This window comes from Haematobia irritans, chromosome 3 (assembly GCF_050003625.1).
Source record: "Haematobia irritans isolate KBUSLIRL chromosome 3, ASM5000362v1, whole genome shotgun sequence".
NCBI classification, from domain to species: Eukaryota; Metazoa; Arthropoda; class Insecta; order Diptera; family Muscidae; genus Haematobia; species Haematobia irritans.
This window is the reverse complement of record NC_134399.1, coordinates 190,327,949-190,346,783: the sequence shown is the minus strand read 5'-3', so window position 1 is coordinate 190,346,783 and position 18,835 is coordinate 190,327,949. Positions and strand designations below refer to the sequence as shown.

General features: G+C 29.2%; 2 protein-coding genes across 2 annotated transcripts in view; one reads left to right on the top strand and one right to left on the bottom strand.

Annotated features, from left to right (window-relative positions):
* Nucleotides 1–1,127, bottom strand: part of FucTC (alpha-(1,3)-fucosyltransferase C) — a 58,396-nt gene extending 57,269 nt beyond the window's left edge. Inside the window, exon 1 of the mRNA XM_075300838.1 lies at nt 959–1,127. The gene's annotated coding sequence lies outside the window, so the exon portion shown is untranslated. The remainder of the gene's footprint in view (nt 1–958) is intronic.
* Nucleotides 1,128–13,730: 12,603 nt separating this feature from the next.
* On the top strand, nt 13,731–18,835 carry Rab21 (RAS oncogene family member Rab21). The gene has a single exon (XM_075300835.1). The coding sequence runs from the start codon at nt 13,954–13,956 to the stop codon at nt 14,629–14,631; it is 678 nt and encodes a 225-aa protein (XP_075156950.1). The 5' UTR covers nt 13,731–13,953; the 3' UTR covers nt 14,632–18,835.

The following is an 18,835-nucleotide window of genomic DNA, read 5'->3' as shown; positions in this document are numbered from 1 at the left end:
TCTATCTCACAAACTAATTAGCTTACAGACGTCAAATTTTGACACGAATCATTTGAAGGTTGGTACTATATAAAAATAATATGCATTTAATACTAGCGACGCCATCTATGTGTCAGACCGGGGACTTATCAGCCAACCTTACTTTAACTTTGTTTACAACTCGCTTTTTTCATTTTTTTAATGTGTAATTTAAATTTTTTTGTTTCAAAACCTAAGTAAGAATTACAAAAGTGGTACAAATCATTTAAATTTTGTCGAAACAAATGGTAAATCCATTCCAAAAAAATATTTGGGGTCAAACGTTTGAGACAAGCATTATAATACATTACAAATCATAAAAAATTATAAAAAATATTTATTTGACATAATTTTTTTCATTCATTCACATCTAAAACACTGAATTAGGCTCACACCTTAAGAAGTGATACAAATTCAATGCAACGGCTGTTGAAATGGTGGACATCCTATGACAAGTCCATGTTAAATTCATCGCTTCTGCGACAATGCACCACTTCTGGATACAAGAAGAACATTTTCACTACTATTTTGGCGATGTTTTTTTTTTGCTGGAAAAATTATGCCAGATGGTACCTATCCTCAATTTTTAATAAACACAAGTTTGAATACAAAAAGAGTTCATACGAGAAATTATTGTGGATTGGAATCGTTTTCAAATCTCTGTAAACGTGCACATTTCATTTACATTTAAGATCAAATGTTCAAATTACATTACACTACATGTTACATCATACTATCGAGTGACATCATTTGCAGCGGCTCAATTGCCATTTTACAATAAAACTGAAAATGAGCATAGTAAAATATATATTAATGGGCTTTGATAAATACGTAAGAACATTTTCCATTTTATATATAAAACACTTCGTATGTTTAGTAAAAATAGAAAACTATTAAAGAGCTATTTCAAATATTTTTAACGCGATTTAGGATTACTTACTGAGCTTACGATAATCACGACAATGTTTGATTTATGTACTCCGCCTTTTCAAAAATGAAAAACATTACTTTCACAATATGAAAATGTTAAACAATCAATGCACTTAAGAATTTCTGTTTCAAATTTTTTATTCAATACTTTAACTTAAACTGAAAGTATCGTAAGAAAATCAATCGTCGTTCGATCACTGCGACAAACTGACGCAATACATAGAGATGATATTAGAATGAAACCATTTAGTTATACTGTCAATGAACATTAATATACAGGGCTGGAGTGAATATTCATTTGGGCCTTTTTTCAAAATGTGAGAGAGCCAAGTAGATACAGTAAACACAGAAATACGTAGCACATTTGTATCATTTTTTGGTACTGGTGTGTTATTTTTGGTACACTAAACGAAAAATGTTCATTTTATTTATATAGGAAATTTTGTCAAAATTTTATTTCTATAGATTTTTTTTCAAAATTTTATTTCTATAGACAATTTCGTCAAAATTCTACATCTATAAAAAATGTGTCACAAATGTTATACCTATAGAAAATTTTCTCAAAATTGTATTTTTATAGAAAATTTGTCAAAATTTTATTTCTATAGAAAACTTTTTCACTATTTTATTTCTATAGAAAATTTTGTCAAAATTTTATTTCTTATAGAAAATTTTACCAAATTTTATTTCTATAAAAAATTTTGCCAAAATTTTATTTCTATAGAACATTTTGTCAAAAAAAATTTTTCTATAGAAAAGTCAAAATTTAATTTCTATAGAAAAATTGTCAACATTTCATTTCTATAGAAAATGTGTCAAAATTTTATTTCTATAGAAAATTTGTCAAAATTTTATTTCGTATAGAAAATTTTATTTCTATAAAAAATTTTGCCAAAATTTAATTTCTATAGAACATTTTGCCAAAAAAAATTAAGTCAAAATTTTATTTCTCTAGAAAATTTTGTAAAGATTTTATTTTTCTAGAAAATTTTGTCAAAATTTTATTTCTATAAAATTTTGTCAAAATTTTATTTCTATAGAAAATTTTGTCAAAATTTTATTTCTCTAGAAAATTTTGTCAAAATTTTATTTCTATAGAAAATTTTGTCAAAATTTTATTTCTATAAAATTTTGTCAAAATTTTATTTCTATAGAAAATTTTGTCAAAATTTTATTTCTATAGAAAATTTTGTCAAAATTTTATTTCTATAGACAATTTTGTCAAAATTTTATTTCTATAGAACATTTTGTCAAAAAAAAAATCTATAGAAAATTAAGTCAAAATTTTATTTCGTATAGAAAATTTTACCAAAATTTTATTTCTATAAAAAATTTTTCCAAAATTTTATTTCTATAGAACATTTTGCCAAAAACAAACATTTGTATAGAAAATTAAGTCAACATTTTATTTCTGTAGAAAATTTTGTCAAAATGTTATTACTCTAGAAAATTTTGTCAAAATGTTATTACTCTAGAAAATTTTGTGAAAATTTTATTACTCTAGATAATTTTGTCAAAATTTTATTTCTATAGAAATTTTTTTCACAATTTTATTTCTATAAAAAAATTTGCCAAAATTTAATTTCTATAGAACATTTTGCCAAAAAAAATTAAGTCAAAATTTTATTTCTCTAGAAAATTTTGTAAAGATTTTATTTTTCTAGAAAATTTTGTCATAATTTTATTCCTCTAGAAAATTTTGTCAAAATTTTATTTTTCTAGAAAATTTTGTCAAAATTTTATTTCTCTAGAAAATTTTGTCAAAATTTTATTTCTATAGAAAATTTTGTCAAAATTTTATTTCTATAAAATTTTGTCAAAATTTTATTTCTATAGAAAATTTTGTCAAAATTTTATTTCTATAGAAAATTTTGTCAAAATTTTATTACTATAGACAATTTTGTCAAAATTTTATTTCTATAGAAAATTTTGTCAAAATGTTATTTCTATAGAAAATTTTACCAAATTTTATTTCTATAGAACATTTTGTCAAAAAAAAAAATCTATAGAAAATTAAGTCAAAATTTTATTTCGTATAGAAAATTTTACCAAAATTTTATTTCTATAAAAAATTTTTCCAAAATTTTATTTCTATAGAACATTTTGCCAAAAACAAAAATTTCTATAGAAAATTAAGTCAACATTTTATTTCTGAAGAAAATTTTGTCAAAATGTTATTACTCTAGAAAATTTTGTCAAAATGTTATTACTCTAGAAAATTTTGTGAAAATTTTATTACTCTAGATAATTTTGTCAAAATTTTATTTCTATAGAAATTTTTTTCACAATTTTATTTCTATAGAAAATTTTGTCAAAATTTTATTTCGTATAGAAAATTTTACCAAATTTTATTTCTATAGAACATTTTGTCAAAAAAAAAAATTCTATAGAAAATTAAGTCAACATTTTATTTGTATAGAAAATTTTTCAAAATTTCATTTCTATAAAAAATTTTGCCAAAATTTTATTTCTATAGAACATTTTGCCAAAAACAATAATTTCTATAGAAAATTAAGTCAACATTTTATTTCTCTAGAAAATTTTGTCAAAATGTTATTACTCTAGAAAATTTTGTCAAAATTTCATTTCTATAGAAAATTTTGTCAAAATTTTATTTCTATAGAAAATTTTGTCAAAATTTTATTTCTATAGACATTTTGTCAACATTTTTCTATAGCAAATTTTGTCAACATTTTTTCTATATCAAATTTTGTCATAATTTGATTTCTATATCAAATTTTGTCAAAATTTTATTTCTATATCAAATTTTGTAAAAATTTTATTTCTATAGAAAGTTTTGTCAAAATTTTATTTCTATAGACAATTTTGTCAAAATTTTATTTTTATTTTTCACAATTTTATTTCTATAGAAAATTTTGTCAAAATTTTATTTCGTATAGAAAATTTTACCAAATTTTATTTCTATAGAACATTTTGTCAAAAAAAAAAAATCTATAGAAAATTAAGTCAACATTTTATTTGTATAGAAAATTTTTCAAAATTTCGTTTCTATAAAAATTTTTGCCAAAATTTTATTTCTATCGAACATTTTGCCAAAAACAAAAATTTCTATAGAAAATTAAGTCAACATTTTATACCTCTAGAAAATTTTGTCAAAATGTTATTACTCTAGAAAATTTTGTCAAAATTTTATTTCTATAGAAAATTTTGTCAAAATTTTATTTCTATAGAAAATTTTGTCAAAATTTTATTTCTATAGAAAATTTTGTCAAAATTTTATTTCTATAGACATTTTGTCAACATTTGTCTATAGCAAATTTTGTGAAAATTTTTTCTATAGCCAATTTTGTCAACATTTTTTCTATATCAAATTTTGTCAAAATTTTATTTCTATATCAAAGTTTGTAAAAATTTTATTTCTATAGAAATTTTTTTCACAATTTTATTTCTATAGAAAATTTTGTCAAAATGTTATTACTCTAGAAAATTTTGTCAAAATGTTATTACTCTAGAAAATTTTGTCAAAATTTTATTACTCTAGAAAATTTTGTCAAAATTTTATTTCTATAGAAAATTTTGTCAAAATTTTATTTCTATAGACATTTTGTCAACATTTTTCTATAGCAAATTTTGTAAAAATTTTTTCTATAGCAAATTTTGTCAAAATTTTTTCTATATCAAATTTTGTCAACATTTTATTTCTATAGAAAATTTTGTCTAAATTTTATTTCTATAGAAAATTTTTCAAAATTTTATTTCTATAGAAATTCTTTTCAAATTTGTATTTTTGTAGAAAATTTGTCAAAATTTTTTTTCGTATAGAAAATTTTACCAAAATTTTATTTCTATAGAACATTTTGTCAAAAAAAAAAATTGAAAATTTAGTCGAAAATTTTATTTATATAGAATATTTTGTCGAAAAGTTTATTTCTATGAAAAAATTTTGTACATCTTAAGATAAGTACTGTGTTTGCTTTTCAAGTTGAAATTTTCGCGGTTACTTTATTAAAACTGTTCAATTGTTGATTTCTATAGAAAATGCGTCAACATTTTATTTCTATAGAAAATTTTTCAAAATTTTATTTCGTATAGAAAATTTTACCAAAATTTTATTTCTATAAAAAATTTAGCCAAAATTTTATTTCTATAGAACATTTTGCCAAAAAAAAAATTCTATAGAAAGTTAAGTCAAAATTTTATTTCTCTAGAAAATTTTGTCAAGATTTTATTTCTTTGAAAATTTTGTCAAAATTTTATTTCTCTAGAGATTGTTGTCAAAATTTTATTTCTCTAGAAATTGTTGTCAAAATTTTATTTCTCTAGAAAATTTTGTCAAAATTTTATTTCTATAGAAAATTTTGTCAACATTTTTCTATAGCAAATTTTTTCAAAATTTTTTCTATATCAAATTTTGTCAAAATTTTATTTCTATAGACATTTTGTCAACATTTTTCTATAGCAAATTTTGTCAAAATTTTTTCTATATCAAATTTTGTCAAAATTTTATTTCTATAGAAAATTTTGTACAAATTTTTTCAAAATTTTATTTCTGTAGAAAATTTGTTAAAATTTTATTTTGTATAGAAAATTTTACCAAAATGTTATTTCTATAGAACATTTTGTCAAAAAAAAAAAAAAAAATATTTTATTTCTCTAGAAAATTTAGTCGAAAATTTTGTTGAAATTTTGATTTCTATAAAAAAATTGTGTACCTCTTAAAGAAGTACTGTGTTTGTTTTTCAAGTTGAAATTTTCGCGGTTTTTTGTTCCTCTAAATTTCGGTAAGACATTATGAGAATATGTTTGGTTTCATTTATAATTTTGATTATTTCAGGAAAAGTAATCGCGAAAGTAATGTTCAACCCGAAAACCGAACATAGTACTCACCTTTAGTTGCAGACGAATATTTTTTCAAAATCTACCAAAACATCAAGAATTCTACCAATCTACCATACAGTATAATTAGATACAGTAAAAAATCTACCATTTTTGGTAGAATTCTACCAACTGTGGCAACCGTGATTAGTTGCGGCAGCGTGACTAGACAATGAAGCCGTCGCAAAGTGCTTCGAAAGCGGCAAAAAAATACGTGCTCCGATTTTTATTCTAATTTCTGTTTTCAATAGTCCATGATTCCAAGCTTCGAATACAAAAATAAATGTATACTATATTTGACTAGAACTATTTTTAAAAAATATTTGAATTTTAAGGTTTTTTCGTCGAAAATGGGGTTAAATTACTTGGATGGTGTAAACGAACGAGAGGTCCGATTTTAGTCAAGTTAAATTTTTTGTAGGTATTGATGGTGGGTTTTGGACTAAAACCAAAAAATAAATTTGAACAAATTAAAATTTAGGCAATATTTTTAAAATTTAGGGATTCTTCTACCAAAACGCCAAAAGAAATTTTATCTCTTAATTTTGTTCTCAAACAATTTCTTGGGTTGATTATACTAGTGTGTTATTGAATAAAAACTAAAATTCTGCTATATTTGTTTAGAAATATTTTTACTTTTTGAGTATATTTTTGGTAAAAATGAGGGGTCATTTACAACATTTAAAATCAATTTGATGTTATCTGAATGGATATGAGATTAATTGTACAACAAATCTTATATTAAGTTTACATTTCATTCAAATTTTCGGAGCTAAATTTTTACAAAATTATTATAGCAATTTTTTTACTGATCAATTATGGGTGAAAAGTGCAAAATTTTGACAATTTTTCTGATTTAAATCAATATTTTTGATTAATTGACGGCGCGGCGTCACCAGGGTTCGCCTGTCACAAACTGTGACTTTTGCGACATACATTTGCGACGGTATAATACGTATGTCGCAAAAGTCGTAAACCTACTGTAGAAAACCAAATTTTGAATAGAAGAAATCCTGAACATTTTTTAATTTAGTTTGACAGCATTCGTTGTGAGTTTCTGCAAAAATTTGTGAAATAAATATAAAATAATTCGGCGACAAATAAGGAATAAAAGTGCGCATTGTTATTGGTGTAAGTACATGGGTTTGAAATTGTGTGCACTGTTAGAAAGTCACCTTTGGAGGCTCAATGGACGATTTCGGCTGACGAAGGAGGCGTTCAAATGGAAAATAATTTTTGGTGGTACGTCAAAGTCAATTTTTTCGCTTTACAATTGTCTGCCGTCTTAAAACTTTTTGCCAATGGAAGCCTTCATCATTCACTATTTTTACAAGATGGTCCAGAAACGTTATGTTGTCACGGAATGGTAAGGTAATTGGTTGATCACAAACTCTTGGGTATCGATCTAGCATGTGCACTTTATATAAAGGGTGATTCTTTTGAGGTTAGGATTTTCATGCATTAGTATTTGACAGATCACGTGGGATTTCAGACATGGTGTCAAAGAGAAAGATGCTCAGTATGCTTTGACATTTCATCATGAATAGACTTACTAACGAGCCACAACGTCGAATTTTCAGTGAATGGGCCCTAGAAAAGTTGGCAGAAAATCCGCTTTTTTATCGACAAATTTTGTTCAGCGATGAGGCTCATTTCTGGTTGAATGGCTAAGCAAAATTGCCGCATTTGGAGTGAAGAGCAACCAGAAGCCGTTCAAGAACTGCCCATGCATCCCGAAAAATGCACTGTTTGGTGTGGTTTGTACGCTGGTGGAATCATTGGACCGTATTTTTTCAAAGATGCTGTTGGACGCAACGTTACGGTGAATGGCGATCGCTATCGTTCGATGCTAACAAACTTTTTGTTGCCAAAAATGGAAGAACTGAACTTGGTTGACATGTGGTTTCAACAAGATGGCGCTACATGCCACACAGCTCGCGATTCTATGGCCATGTTGAGGGAAAACTTCGGAGAACAATTCATCTCAAGAAATGGACCGGTAAGTTGGCCACCAAGATCATGCGATTTGACGCCTTTAGACTATTTTTTGTGGGGCTACGTCAAGTCTAAAGTCTACAGAAATAAGCCAGCAACTATTCCAGCTTTGGAAGACAACATTTCCGAAGAAATTCGGGCTATTCCGGCCGAAATGCTCGAAAAAGTTGCCCAAAATTGGACTTTCCGAATGGACCACCTAAGACGCAGCCGCGGTCAACATTTAAATGAAATTATCTTCAAAAAGTAAATGTCATGGACCAATCTAACGTTTCAAATAAAGAACCGATGAGATTTTGCAAATTTTATGCGTTTTTTTTTTAAAAAAAGTTATCAAGCTCTTAACAAATCACCCTTTAGTTCTCTGCCAAGCTATGATGCTCGCTCCCGAACTCGACTATAACCAATTTTTGTTTAATTTATTGGAGTTGCATTAGTCATAAATATTCAAAATATGTTAATTATATGTAAATTTACTACAAATTAGCAACAACTCGAACTAAAACTAATATAGTTACTATTCCTATATGGCGAAAACAATGTAAAAAACAAGTGAAAAATGTTTTACGATTGCAATTTACCAATCGAAAAAATTGTCGATCAATCCCGCGATCCGAAAACTTTAGATTTCGATCAAAAGTTCTCGATATCGAATGCCGTGATTAGCCCCCAGGAGACAATAGGGAAAATGTGGGGACTAAAACCGAAAATTATGACCATTCCTAAGAAATAAAACTTCTTCACACATACCATCGTGTTGGATATCAACGAATTCGCTGCCTAGCTGACGCGACTAAAGTATTTTCAGTTTGCGACTTTTGTTACTTTTTCTACATTTACGATGCGTATGTGACGTTTACGACGTTTACAACTTTGCGACAGTCGCAAACCTAAAAAAGTTTGATACAGACCATCTCTGGGCGTCACTCGGCTGCTAGAGAAACGATATTCTAGATAGTTCATACATATGTTGCATCTAGTTCAAAAAAGAAACCGGCCAATTATCGTAATTAAAAAAAAATAGTATGGCATCCAATGTCGCGTGTGAGGCCCTTAAATAGTGTCCCATACGAATATGCACTTTGAACTTCATTTTAGGTAACATGGTTGTTTTATAAATGAATAACAAAATTGCTCACATTTGCTAGGTACACTGAAGAAAATTATCTGTTATAAAAAAATATGGAGGACACACAAATATTTAGGACACGCAAATTTCGAAATCAAATTTCTTTAAAATAAAGAAATTTTATTTTAAAGTAAGCTAATAATATTTGCTTAAAATTTATTTTAATTAAATTTAGAACACGAATCATTGGAATATGCATCCCACCGTTAAAATCGCATGTAAGGCAAATTTTCTTCAAAGTAAAGAAAAATATATTTGATTTAAAGAAATAACCTGTAAATTAACTGAGATTTTTTATCTTCAAATATAGGCTAATACTTATTTTGAGAATTTTCCATCTATGGTTTAAAGACTTTTGGCTTTAACAGAGAACAGCTTTGAATCATCTTCGATTATTTGGATTGTTAAAATGATAATTATTTATGCGTGTATTGCCTTGTGTACGGCAAAAAGAGAATAAAAATTCCATAAATTATACCTGTGATATTTTCGACACTTTGGATATACAATGAAAAATTGAGACTAATGGATATATGCTTTAAAACTAACTTAGTTTTTAATAATATGCACAACTATTGATGGTGTAAACTTTTTTATTAATGTCTCACATGCATGTCTAATGGGTAGGCTAATATTTTGACATACACGAAATAGCATTTTCGAAGGACAGTATTACTGAACAAAATTGTACTTGTGCATGAGACAATAAACATATTTATAATTGCAGAGTATGTTTTTCGGTTGAAAATCCTGAATGACATTAAAATTCAGTACTAATTAATTCCAGTATGGTATGGAGTTGATTAACTACACGCCCAGAAAAAACATGTTTGGACATGGTTGCCGCATCCATTTAATGCTTATCTAGAGTATGTAATTGTTGCGAAAACCATGTATTTTGTTTCTGTAAAAATAATTTTCGAGCGGAGAAAAATATATGCTGGCAATAAGCATTTAAAAGGGTTTCAAATGCCGCAAACATGTTCTATTATTTAAATGATAGAATTTGAGACCATTAAATGGTCGGAAAAATCTTGTGACCTGACCATCCAATTTTTACGTATAGACATGTCTGGAACTATTACATGTTTACATTAGCGTAGCTAGACAATTTTCCTAGGGGGGGCTATAGCCCCCCTAGCTAAAATTTGTAGACTGAACTTATAGGTTCAATTAATGTTTTATTTCATAAAATTGAATAAAAAATTAGACATCAAAATAACTCGACAAACAATTTATAATAAAGCAACTAAAAGTAGTTCCACACTTTTCCCAGTTCCACACTTGAGTTGTTCTAAAGGAACAACTTTAAAAGTACTTCCAAAAATGTCTTCAATTATTTTAACTACACAGGAAGTTCTTTTACTTAATTTTTTCATATTTTAATGTGTAATTTTTTGTTTTCTTTTTTTTTTCAAATAGTTTAAAAAAAGAGTAAGAATAAATAAATTGGTACAAATTATTCAAATTTTGCCACAAAACTGCTAAATCCATTATAGAAAAATCGATAATTTTGGCAATTATTCCAGGAAAAACGTTTCAAACAAGCGTCAGAATGCATTAAAAATCATAAAAACAATATAAAAATTATTTATTTGGGAAAAAAATTTTTAATTCACATTCAAAACACTGAATTCGGATCTCACCTTAAGAAGTGATGCAAATTCATTGCAACGGCTGTTGAAACGGTGGACATTTGTCCTATGACAAGCTCATATTACATTCATTGCTTCTCCGCCAATTTTGCACCACTTCTAGACCAAAAAAGAACATTTTCACTACTTTTTTGGCAACGCTTTTTCGCAGCATTATTAAGATATTAATTTATGAAAGAATAGTTTTAATATCAATTACTATTTTTTTAATTAAAATGACTAAACTAAATCAATCATAAGTTCAACCACAGCTTTATTTCATAAATATCTGACTTCAAACATTGCCATCGGCAACTGCTACCACAACCCAAGTAATTCGATTGTTCATGAAAGTCTTTAGCGGAAATTTGTGCGATTGTATATACTTGTTTAATTTTTATAAAAATTAAAAAAACTATTGACATTTATTGAAAAATGGAAAATCATAAATAGAGTTTCAAATTCTGGGGGGGCTAAAATTTTTCTGGGGGGGTCTAAGCCCCCTCCCCAGAGGCCTTCCTACGCTTATGCATGTTTATGGCCATGTAATGGTTCTAGACATTTCTATACGTAACCTATAAAAATACCTTTTTCCCTGCAAAAAACCATGTATGTTATTTTCGTGACCATTTAATTTTTTTAATTTTTTTGCAGCGAAAATAATTTTATAAAAACATTGAGCAGGTACACACGATTTTCATTTTGCGCGTCAGTCGTGTGTTGATTGTTTCTTGGAATGGACGGAGAATACGGAATTAGTGGATTTTGTGTTAATTTATTTTTTCACGCACGTGGCACGTGGTTTTATGTGGAAAGTGTAATTGAAACAAGTATATACGGCCGAATCTTATGTACTCTCCACCATGGATTGCGTTGAAACTTCTACGAGAGACTGTCATCCACAATCGAATTACTTGGGTTGTGGTATTTTAAAACTTCTTAACATCGTTTTCTAAATTGTGAGTTAGTCCATACGTGGTATATATTAGACAAAAAAGTTATGTATACGTAAGTCTAATAATAATTACGAATCGACATGAAAATTGAAATATGGGGGCAATATAGAATTATGAATTTGATATGGACCGCCTTGCATGCATAGGGGATCGATTTATCTGAGGGCTATACATAACTATAGACCGATATGGACCTAATTAGGCATGGATGTTAACGGTCATATACACAATGTACCAAATACTCGGGTGAAATTTGCTCCTCCAAGAGGCTCCAAAACCAAATCTCGGGATCGGTTTATATGGGGCTATATATTATTATGGACTGATCTGGACCACTTTTGGCATGGTTGTTAAATATCATATACTACCACCACGTACCAAATTTCAACCAGATCGGATGAATTTTGCTTCTCCAAAAGGCACCGGAGGTCCAATCTGGGGATCGGTTTATATGGGGTCTATATATAATTATGGACTGATATGAACCAATTCCTGCATGGTTGTTGGATACCACATACTAACATCTCGTACCAAATTTCAATCGAATCGGATGAACTTTGCTCTTCCAAGGGGCTCCGGAGGTCAAATCTGGGGATCGGTTTTTTGGGGGCTATATATAATTATGGACCGATTTCGACCAATTTTTGCATTGGTGTTTGAGGCCATATATTAACACCACGTACCAAATATCAACTGAATCGGATGAATTTTGGTCTTCCAAGAGGTACAAAATTATTCATATAATATGTTTGGAAACATTTTGCTTAGAAAAATTTTCTCCCAAAGAATATTGTGCTCAACATTTTTTTTCTGCCCAATTGTATATTCCCTCGCATTTTTCTCACCTCCACGAGTTTTTTTAATTCTTAGCACCTTTTCTGTAATACAAATAATGTTGAAGAAATTATTCAATTTTATAAATTTTTTAAATGTTATCTTTCGCCTGGACGGAGAATCGAACCGAGGATCATACAGTTTGTAAGCCAACACTCTATTCACTGGGCTAAGTAGCTGTTATGGTCATCAATAGGCAATTATCGTTATAAGTTATATTTATATAGCATAGCCTTCGGCGCCCACGAGCCGATGCAAACAAAACATTATTTAACAGAAACATACATTTGTTTGCCACGTGGACCAATGGTTAGCATGTCCGCCTTGCATGCAAAGGGTGGTGGGTTCAAACAAAAGAAGAACCAAAAAAAAATTGTGTCCATAATGCTAAAATTATAAACAAATTTTGCCCATAATGCCAAAATGAAAACTTGTGTTTTGAACTTGTTTTTTAGTATAGGCCGGTATGCACCTCTAGCGAAATTTTCGGTAGCAAAAATTTATTTAAGTCTACAACAAAAAAACAGGGCTGTGTACACAAATTTTAAATCAGCTAATCGCTTTTAAAAATTGTTAATATATGTTCCAAATATTCCTCAAATAAATTGTTTATTATTTACAGACCTTTTAAAACTTTTACGCACACAATGATTGTAATAAATTAAATGTTTGCTGCCCAAATATGCTTTTGACAACCCTGTTATTTTCATTAGAGGTGCGTACCAGCTTACGAAATTGAACGCTACCGAAAATTTCGTTAGCATAAATAGCAATGCATTTCTCATGGGAATGAAATTTTTCGTTAGAGGTGCATACCGGCCTTATGGCGAAAACGACTAGTTTTGAAGTGCTTATATAAGATGAAAGCCAGCTTGAAAACTGATCATAATACTTACATTATTGTCCTTAAAAATCAAATTAAAAGAATGCCAACAACTGTAAAATTAATTCTACATACAAACTGCTGTGCATCATTTTTGCAAACGATTACTTTCCTTTAATAATGAATTTTAAGGAATACAAACTTTGTGAAAATTTGTTTTGGGCTATTCCCCATCAAGTTATAATGAAATCCGCAACAAATATGTATAATGTTACGCCTTTTTCTTACTGATTTAGTTTTCACTTTGGCGATTTTAGCGGCTAAACACGAACTTAGTACCCACCTATAAGTAAAAAAAGTATTTTGGGATGAAATAAAACCGGCGGTGCGACTCGGTAGTTGGATTATCTTCCTGTTAAACAAGTTAGGTGTGTAGGGCCTATTGATATTGTATTAATTTTTCAATCAGCGCCATCTATTAAAGAGTGAACAAGTACATTCGTGTTGACATTAAATAAATGAATCTGCCACCAGATGTCTCTGGGGAACTGTCAAATTGTTTTGGTGTCAAATCCGTTGTTGTTGCATTTGCATTAGTTGTTATTCATACACCATAGGTAAAATCTCCACTAGCCCACAAACCAACTGTCAATGACCACTATTTGTTGTCAAAATACAAGATACAAGACTTCAAGCAATACAAAAATAATTAAATTAGTTAAAAAGCAAATATTTACAACATCCATGTAAACCTTCAAGGAGATTAGCAAATTAGCAAAATCATCGTTACACACAAAAATGACGACGTCCAATTCCAACCAACAACAAAAACCAACGCAATACAATTTTAAAGTGGTCCTATTGGGTGAAGGGTGTGTTGGGAAAACCTCCATTGTTTGTCGTTACGTCGAGGACAAATTTAATAGTCAACACATCAGTACGCAGCAGGCGTCATTTCTTACCAAAAAGGTTAACCTTGACAATGGAACAAAAGTGCAACTAAACATATGGGATACCGCTGGACAAGAGCGTTTTCATGCTCTTGGCCCCATTTACTATCGTGGCTCACATGGTGCTATTCTAGTGTATGACATCACCGATGAGGATTCCTTTCAAAAGGTAAAAAATTGGGTAAAGGAATTGAAAAGAATGTTGGGCTCTGAAATAATCCTAACTATTGCTGGCAATAAAATCGATTTGGAAGATCAACGGACAGTGCCCGAAGATGATGCCATCGCCTACGCGGAAAGTGTGGGTGCTCATTATTTTGAAACTTCAGCCAAAAACAATGAAAACATCGATGAATTATTTATGGAATTGACAAGACTTATGGTACAACATGCATCCAAAAACAATCAAAGGGCAACAGCCCATCAACAATTTGGCCAAAGACGTTTAATAGTGGAAGATTCACAAGATGTTACGGACGACATGAATTCCCAAGTGCCTGAGGGTTCTCGTTCATGCTGTGGTTGAGCAAAGTGAGTGTGATGGGCATAACAAAAAAAAAAACAAAACTGTCTCAACTGTTTCCTCAACTACTAAAGTAATAATGTCCCATATACCAAAGTAAAGAGAGATAAATGAAGAATGGATAACGGGTAGGAATAGATGATGTATACTTAACTCCTTGTTGTGCGTAACGAATTCGCAAAATGCAAAATTTTCAATAACTTCTACACAATTTAATCTTTTGCCAAGAAATTTATTCAATTTTAATCCTTTATCCATAGGAATAGCATGAAAAAACATTCGTATCACTGTGATTCGGATAATAAGAATTGAGGAAAATTTATGTATTTTGCGATTTCGTAAACCAGAGAGGAGGTGGTTCCGATTTTTTTATCTTTGAGCAAAGACAATCGTATGATAAAGTTGTGAAATTAGCAGCTGGGACCTTAAGTTATCGTTCACGCGTTTATTTTCACAAATTAATATACAAATAAAAACAATTAAAAGCAGTAAATTACTTGGAGCAAGCTGGAATATCTTATTCAGTTTTTCATAAAAATAAAATACCAATTAAAACATTTCATAGTGCAATCAATGAAACATTTTGTATAAGGCCAATTTTGTATAAAGCCAATTTCCCACCTTCATTAACCGATAGCCTTTGTCTTTGAGTAGTGATTGTTTTTGATCGAGGTGCCAATAATGAAATGATTAGGATAAGTTTAAAATATGATTTTTTCGTATTAATTATAAATTATAGCAGGTCTATTTCATAAAAAAGTAACTGGACCCACATAATAACAATATGAGCCACTCCATATCAAAGCGCATGTAATATTTTCCCAACGTTAATAACTGCTAAATATTTTTCAGTTATGTTACGTATTAAGTTCGAGTTTAGTCGCTAAAATCGCAATTTTTGACTATTACTTTTCTCTAATAATCCATTAAAAAATATAAACTTTGTGACAAGTTGCTTTGGTGTATTCCCCATTAAGTTTTAATAAAATTTACATCAAAGAGGTATAATTTTATACTTTTTTCACTGATTTATTTTCGAATTTATCGGCTCGAGAAACACGATCTTAATACCCACCTTTAAAGTTAACCGAACAGAAGTTGTCTGCAAATTACTTTCACGGCCAATTGGCCATGTAGCTCCGTTAGGCTTTAACTGCCAGTTAACAAAAAATAAATTGCAAATATCTTCTCTGGTTAACTTTAACTGAAAAATTTTCAGCAGTTAAGTTTCTAACTGACATATGCAATATATAGACAAGATGACAGATATGTCCATAGTGCGGTTTAAAAGTTCGTTAGCTAACGTAGTACTAACGGAGCTCAGGTAAATGTGGGTCAGTACAATAAATGTATCCAGTTCTCGAAAGCGATGGCGATATTGACAAAAGGAATAAGTTTGGCTTTATGAAGCTTACCTTGCGACTAGGCTACTCTTACCTATATGGAAATTGGATTATTCGATTTCAAAAAACCAAATCTCTATGAGTCAAAATTTTAAATATATAAAGGCCAAACTTCTCCATCAAAACAAAAACTTAGTTATTCAAAATTCGAGTTTCACTTTTGAATCTTAGATTTTCGAAAAAAAACATATTTGTCAAAAAAAATTCTTGATGTTATCTAAAATCTATCGATGTTGGCCAAAAACCAACTAATGGACTTAGAAAGATGTACAAATTTAGATGTTGACGATGCTATTAACCGATTTCGCGATTGCTTTGAGAAATTTTTATTTTTTTGAAAAGATTTGTAGTCGCCTTTTGAATAAGACAAAATTCGAGCTAAAATTCACAATCTTTCTACTTCGTGAAATTTACTGACGCAAAACTGTTAAAACAATGACGACAAAAAGTCGATTTTGTTTTTTTTACGAAATTAGTGTGGGACTGACTTTCTGTAATAAAAGGAAAAATTTAAACATGGCAGAAAGTGCCAGACCACTTTCTTTTAACAAACTAAAAAGCGAGAAGTCATAGATAATGATTTCTTTGATAGGCAAGTAGATTTCAGTTTTTTAAAGTAGAGTTATTTAACCATCCTTTGGGCGATGTGGATATTTAGGCTGACGTTGACAAAAGAGGAAGTAACATTTTATATTTTATTTAAGAAACTTTGCATTGTTCGCAAAATTGACAGTTAAAAGTACTAGCAAATTTTTGTTATACAGTAATCCCTCGATTTACGTCGTCTCGGTTTACGTTGTTTCGATTTACGTCGTCAAGTTTATTTTTCCATCAAACTTCGATTTAAGTCGCCATTCGATTTACGTCGTCAATTTTTTTGCCCACTTTATCAGAAATGCCTTCCATAAGTAAAATAAATATCAACGATGATGACATCGAAACATTTTTTTTCTAAACTTCTTGCCGAACAACAAACTTGTTCGGTAAGAGTTACCTCTATTTTTGGAGTTGTCTATTATGTACACGCACACACATACATAAATGGACTTAGGACTTAGGACTTAGGAGTAAGCACCCTGCAAACATTTTCTATAGAAAGTGTATCGAAGTAGTTTCGCCCTGGAAGATATAACTTTCAAAGGCGATATCATTTTCTTATCGAGTTAGTGTCCCCGTTCGGGAACAAATGTCCCACTACGCGATAGTGTTCTCAGGGAATCAAACCAATGACCGAAAGAAGTAAAAAAAAGCGATAGTTATTTTTTAAAAAATAAATATGATGATCAGCCGCACCGAGCGTTGAACTCGGAACCTTTCGTTTTCAAGTCAGAGGCTCTCTCTCTGTGCTACCCACGCTCATTGGCTGATAGTGGCTTTTTACACACATGTACTCTCAAAGAGATGCTACGGAAAAATTCGCTATGTCGTATGGAATCTATGTTTAGATTTTAGAGTCGATTTAGTTTCGAAACGGAAACACCCCACGCGATAGTTGTTTTTATTGTTGTTGTGCTTGAGATTTTTTTACTACCAGAAAACTTCCAGGCGATCCGAAGTAGTGACATTTTAGCGAAAGACGATAAAACAATCACCCAAATGCTTGCAGGGTGTTAGCAATTTTTAATTGGGTTTACGTCGTTTCGATTAACGTCGTCAAATTCCGGAACCAATCACGACGTAAATCGAGGGTACTTAAAAACTTAAATATCGATGTCCTCATTCCAGAGTACTCTTAGCCGACTTAGCATTTTTGGATGGTAGAATGGAATGGAATTATTTATTTATTTATTTTTTATTTTAATCATACAGTAAATGTGTGATAAAAAAGAAAAGTAGCATTGGCTGCTAAGACCATCAGCTGACTTAACATTCACAGAATGTCACTAAAAAAGCCTACTTTCCGAATTTTCAATTAAATATGAAAAAACTATGGACCATTAAAATGGGTACAACCTATGTTGTAAGGCGCTTCCGAAACAGAACAAATCGCTCTGCAAATATCAAAATATTATGGAATGGCTCATATTAAAAAAGGTCCTTCAGTTGCTTCCCTAGGGAAATAAAATACCATAGCTAAGCAATGAATCCATCCCCAAAGAAAAAAAAAACACTGCTATAAACAATTTAGAATTTTTGTATACAAAATTTTACAATCTAAAATTACTTTGTATATATATTTTTTGAATGATAACGTATGAATCACTTCTCAAAGAGCAAACCAAAACGAAAAGAAAATTAAATGGAAAGAACGTATATGGGATTTCATTTAGATTATAACAAATTATGTGATAACTTATTAATAAAACATATGTATAACATTTACTATATGAATTTTTCTTTGTTAATATTTTATATTTTAATTTTCGTTAAATTTCTTATTAAGATAATTATTCTGCATATAACTTTTGTCTTTAATGTTTTTGTATGTAAAACAAAAGATAATACAAAATAGAACAATAGAAAATTATTTCTTTGTATGTCTATTAAGGTAGCTTTAGCTTTTTTCCAGTAAAATAAATAAAAGAACAACCAAAACAAGAAAACACCTTTTGTCACTGTATATGAATAGCAAACAATAGCTTATCTTTACGAAAATAATTATCATTATGTCTAACTTTCCTATCTTTACCAAAAAAAAAAAAAAATAAATAAATATATACATACCTAGAAAAATAATTATCGTATGGACGATCCAATAAACCCGGTCATATAGAACGATTATTTATAATAATAATAATAATGCAATACGATTGTAATTAGCATTAAGTTGTGTGAATAAATTGTGAAAAAAAGACCAGAACAAA

What these genes read in the sequence shown, in the direction of transcription:
- Rab21 (XM_075300835.1), top strand. Translation starts at nt 13,954, where the DNA reads ATGACGACGTCCAATTCCAACCAACAACAAAAACCAACGCAATACAAT.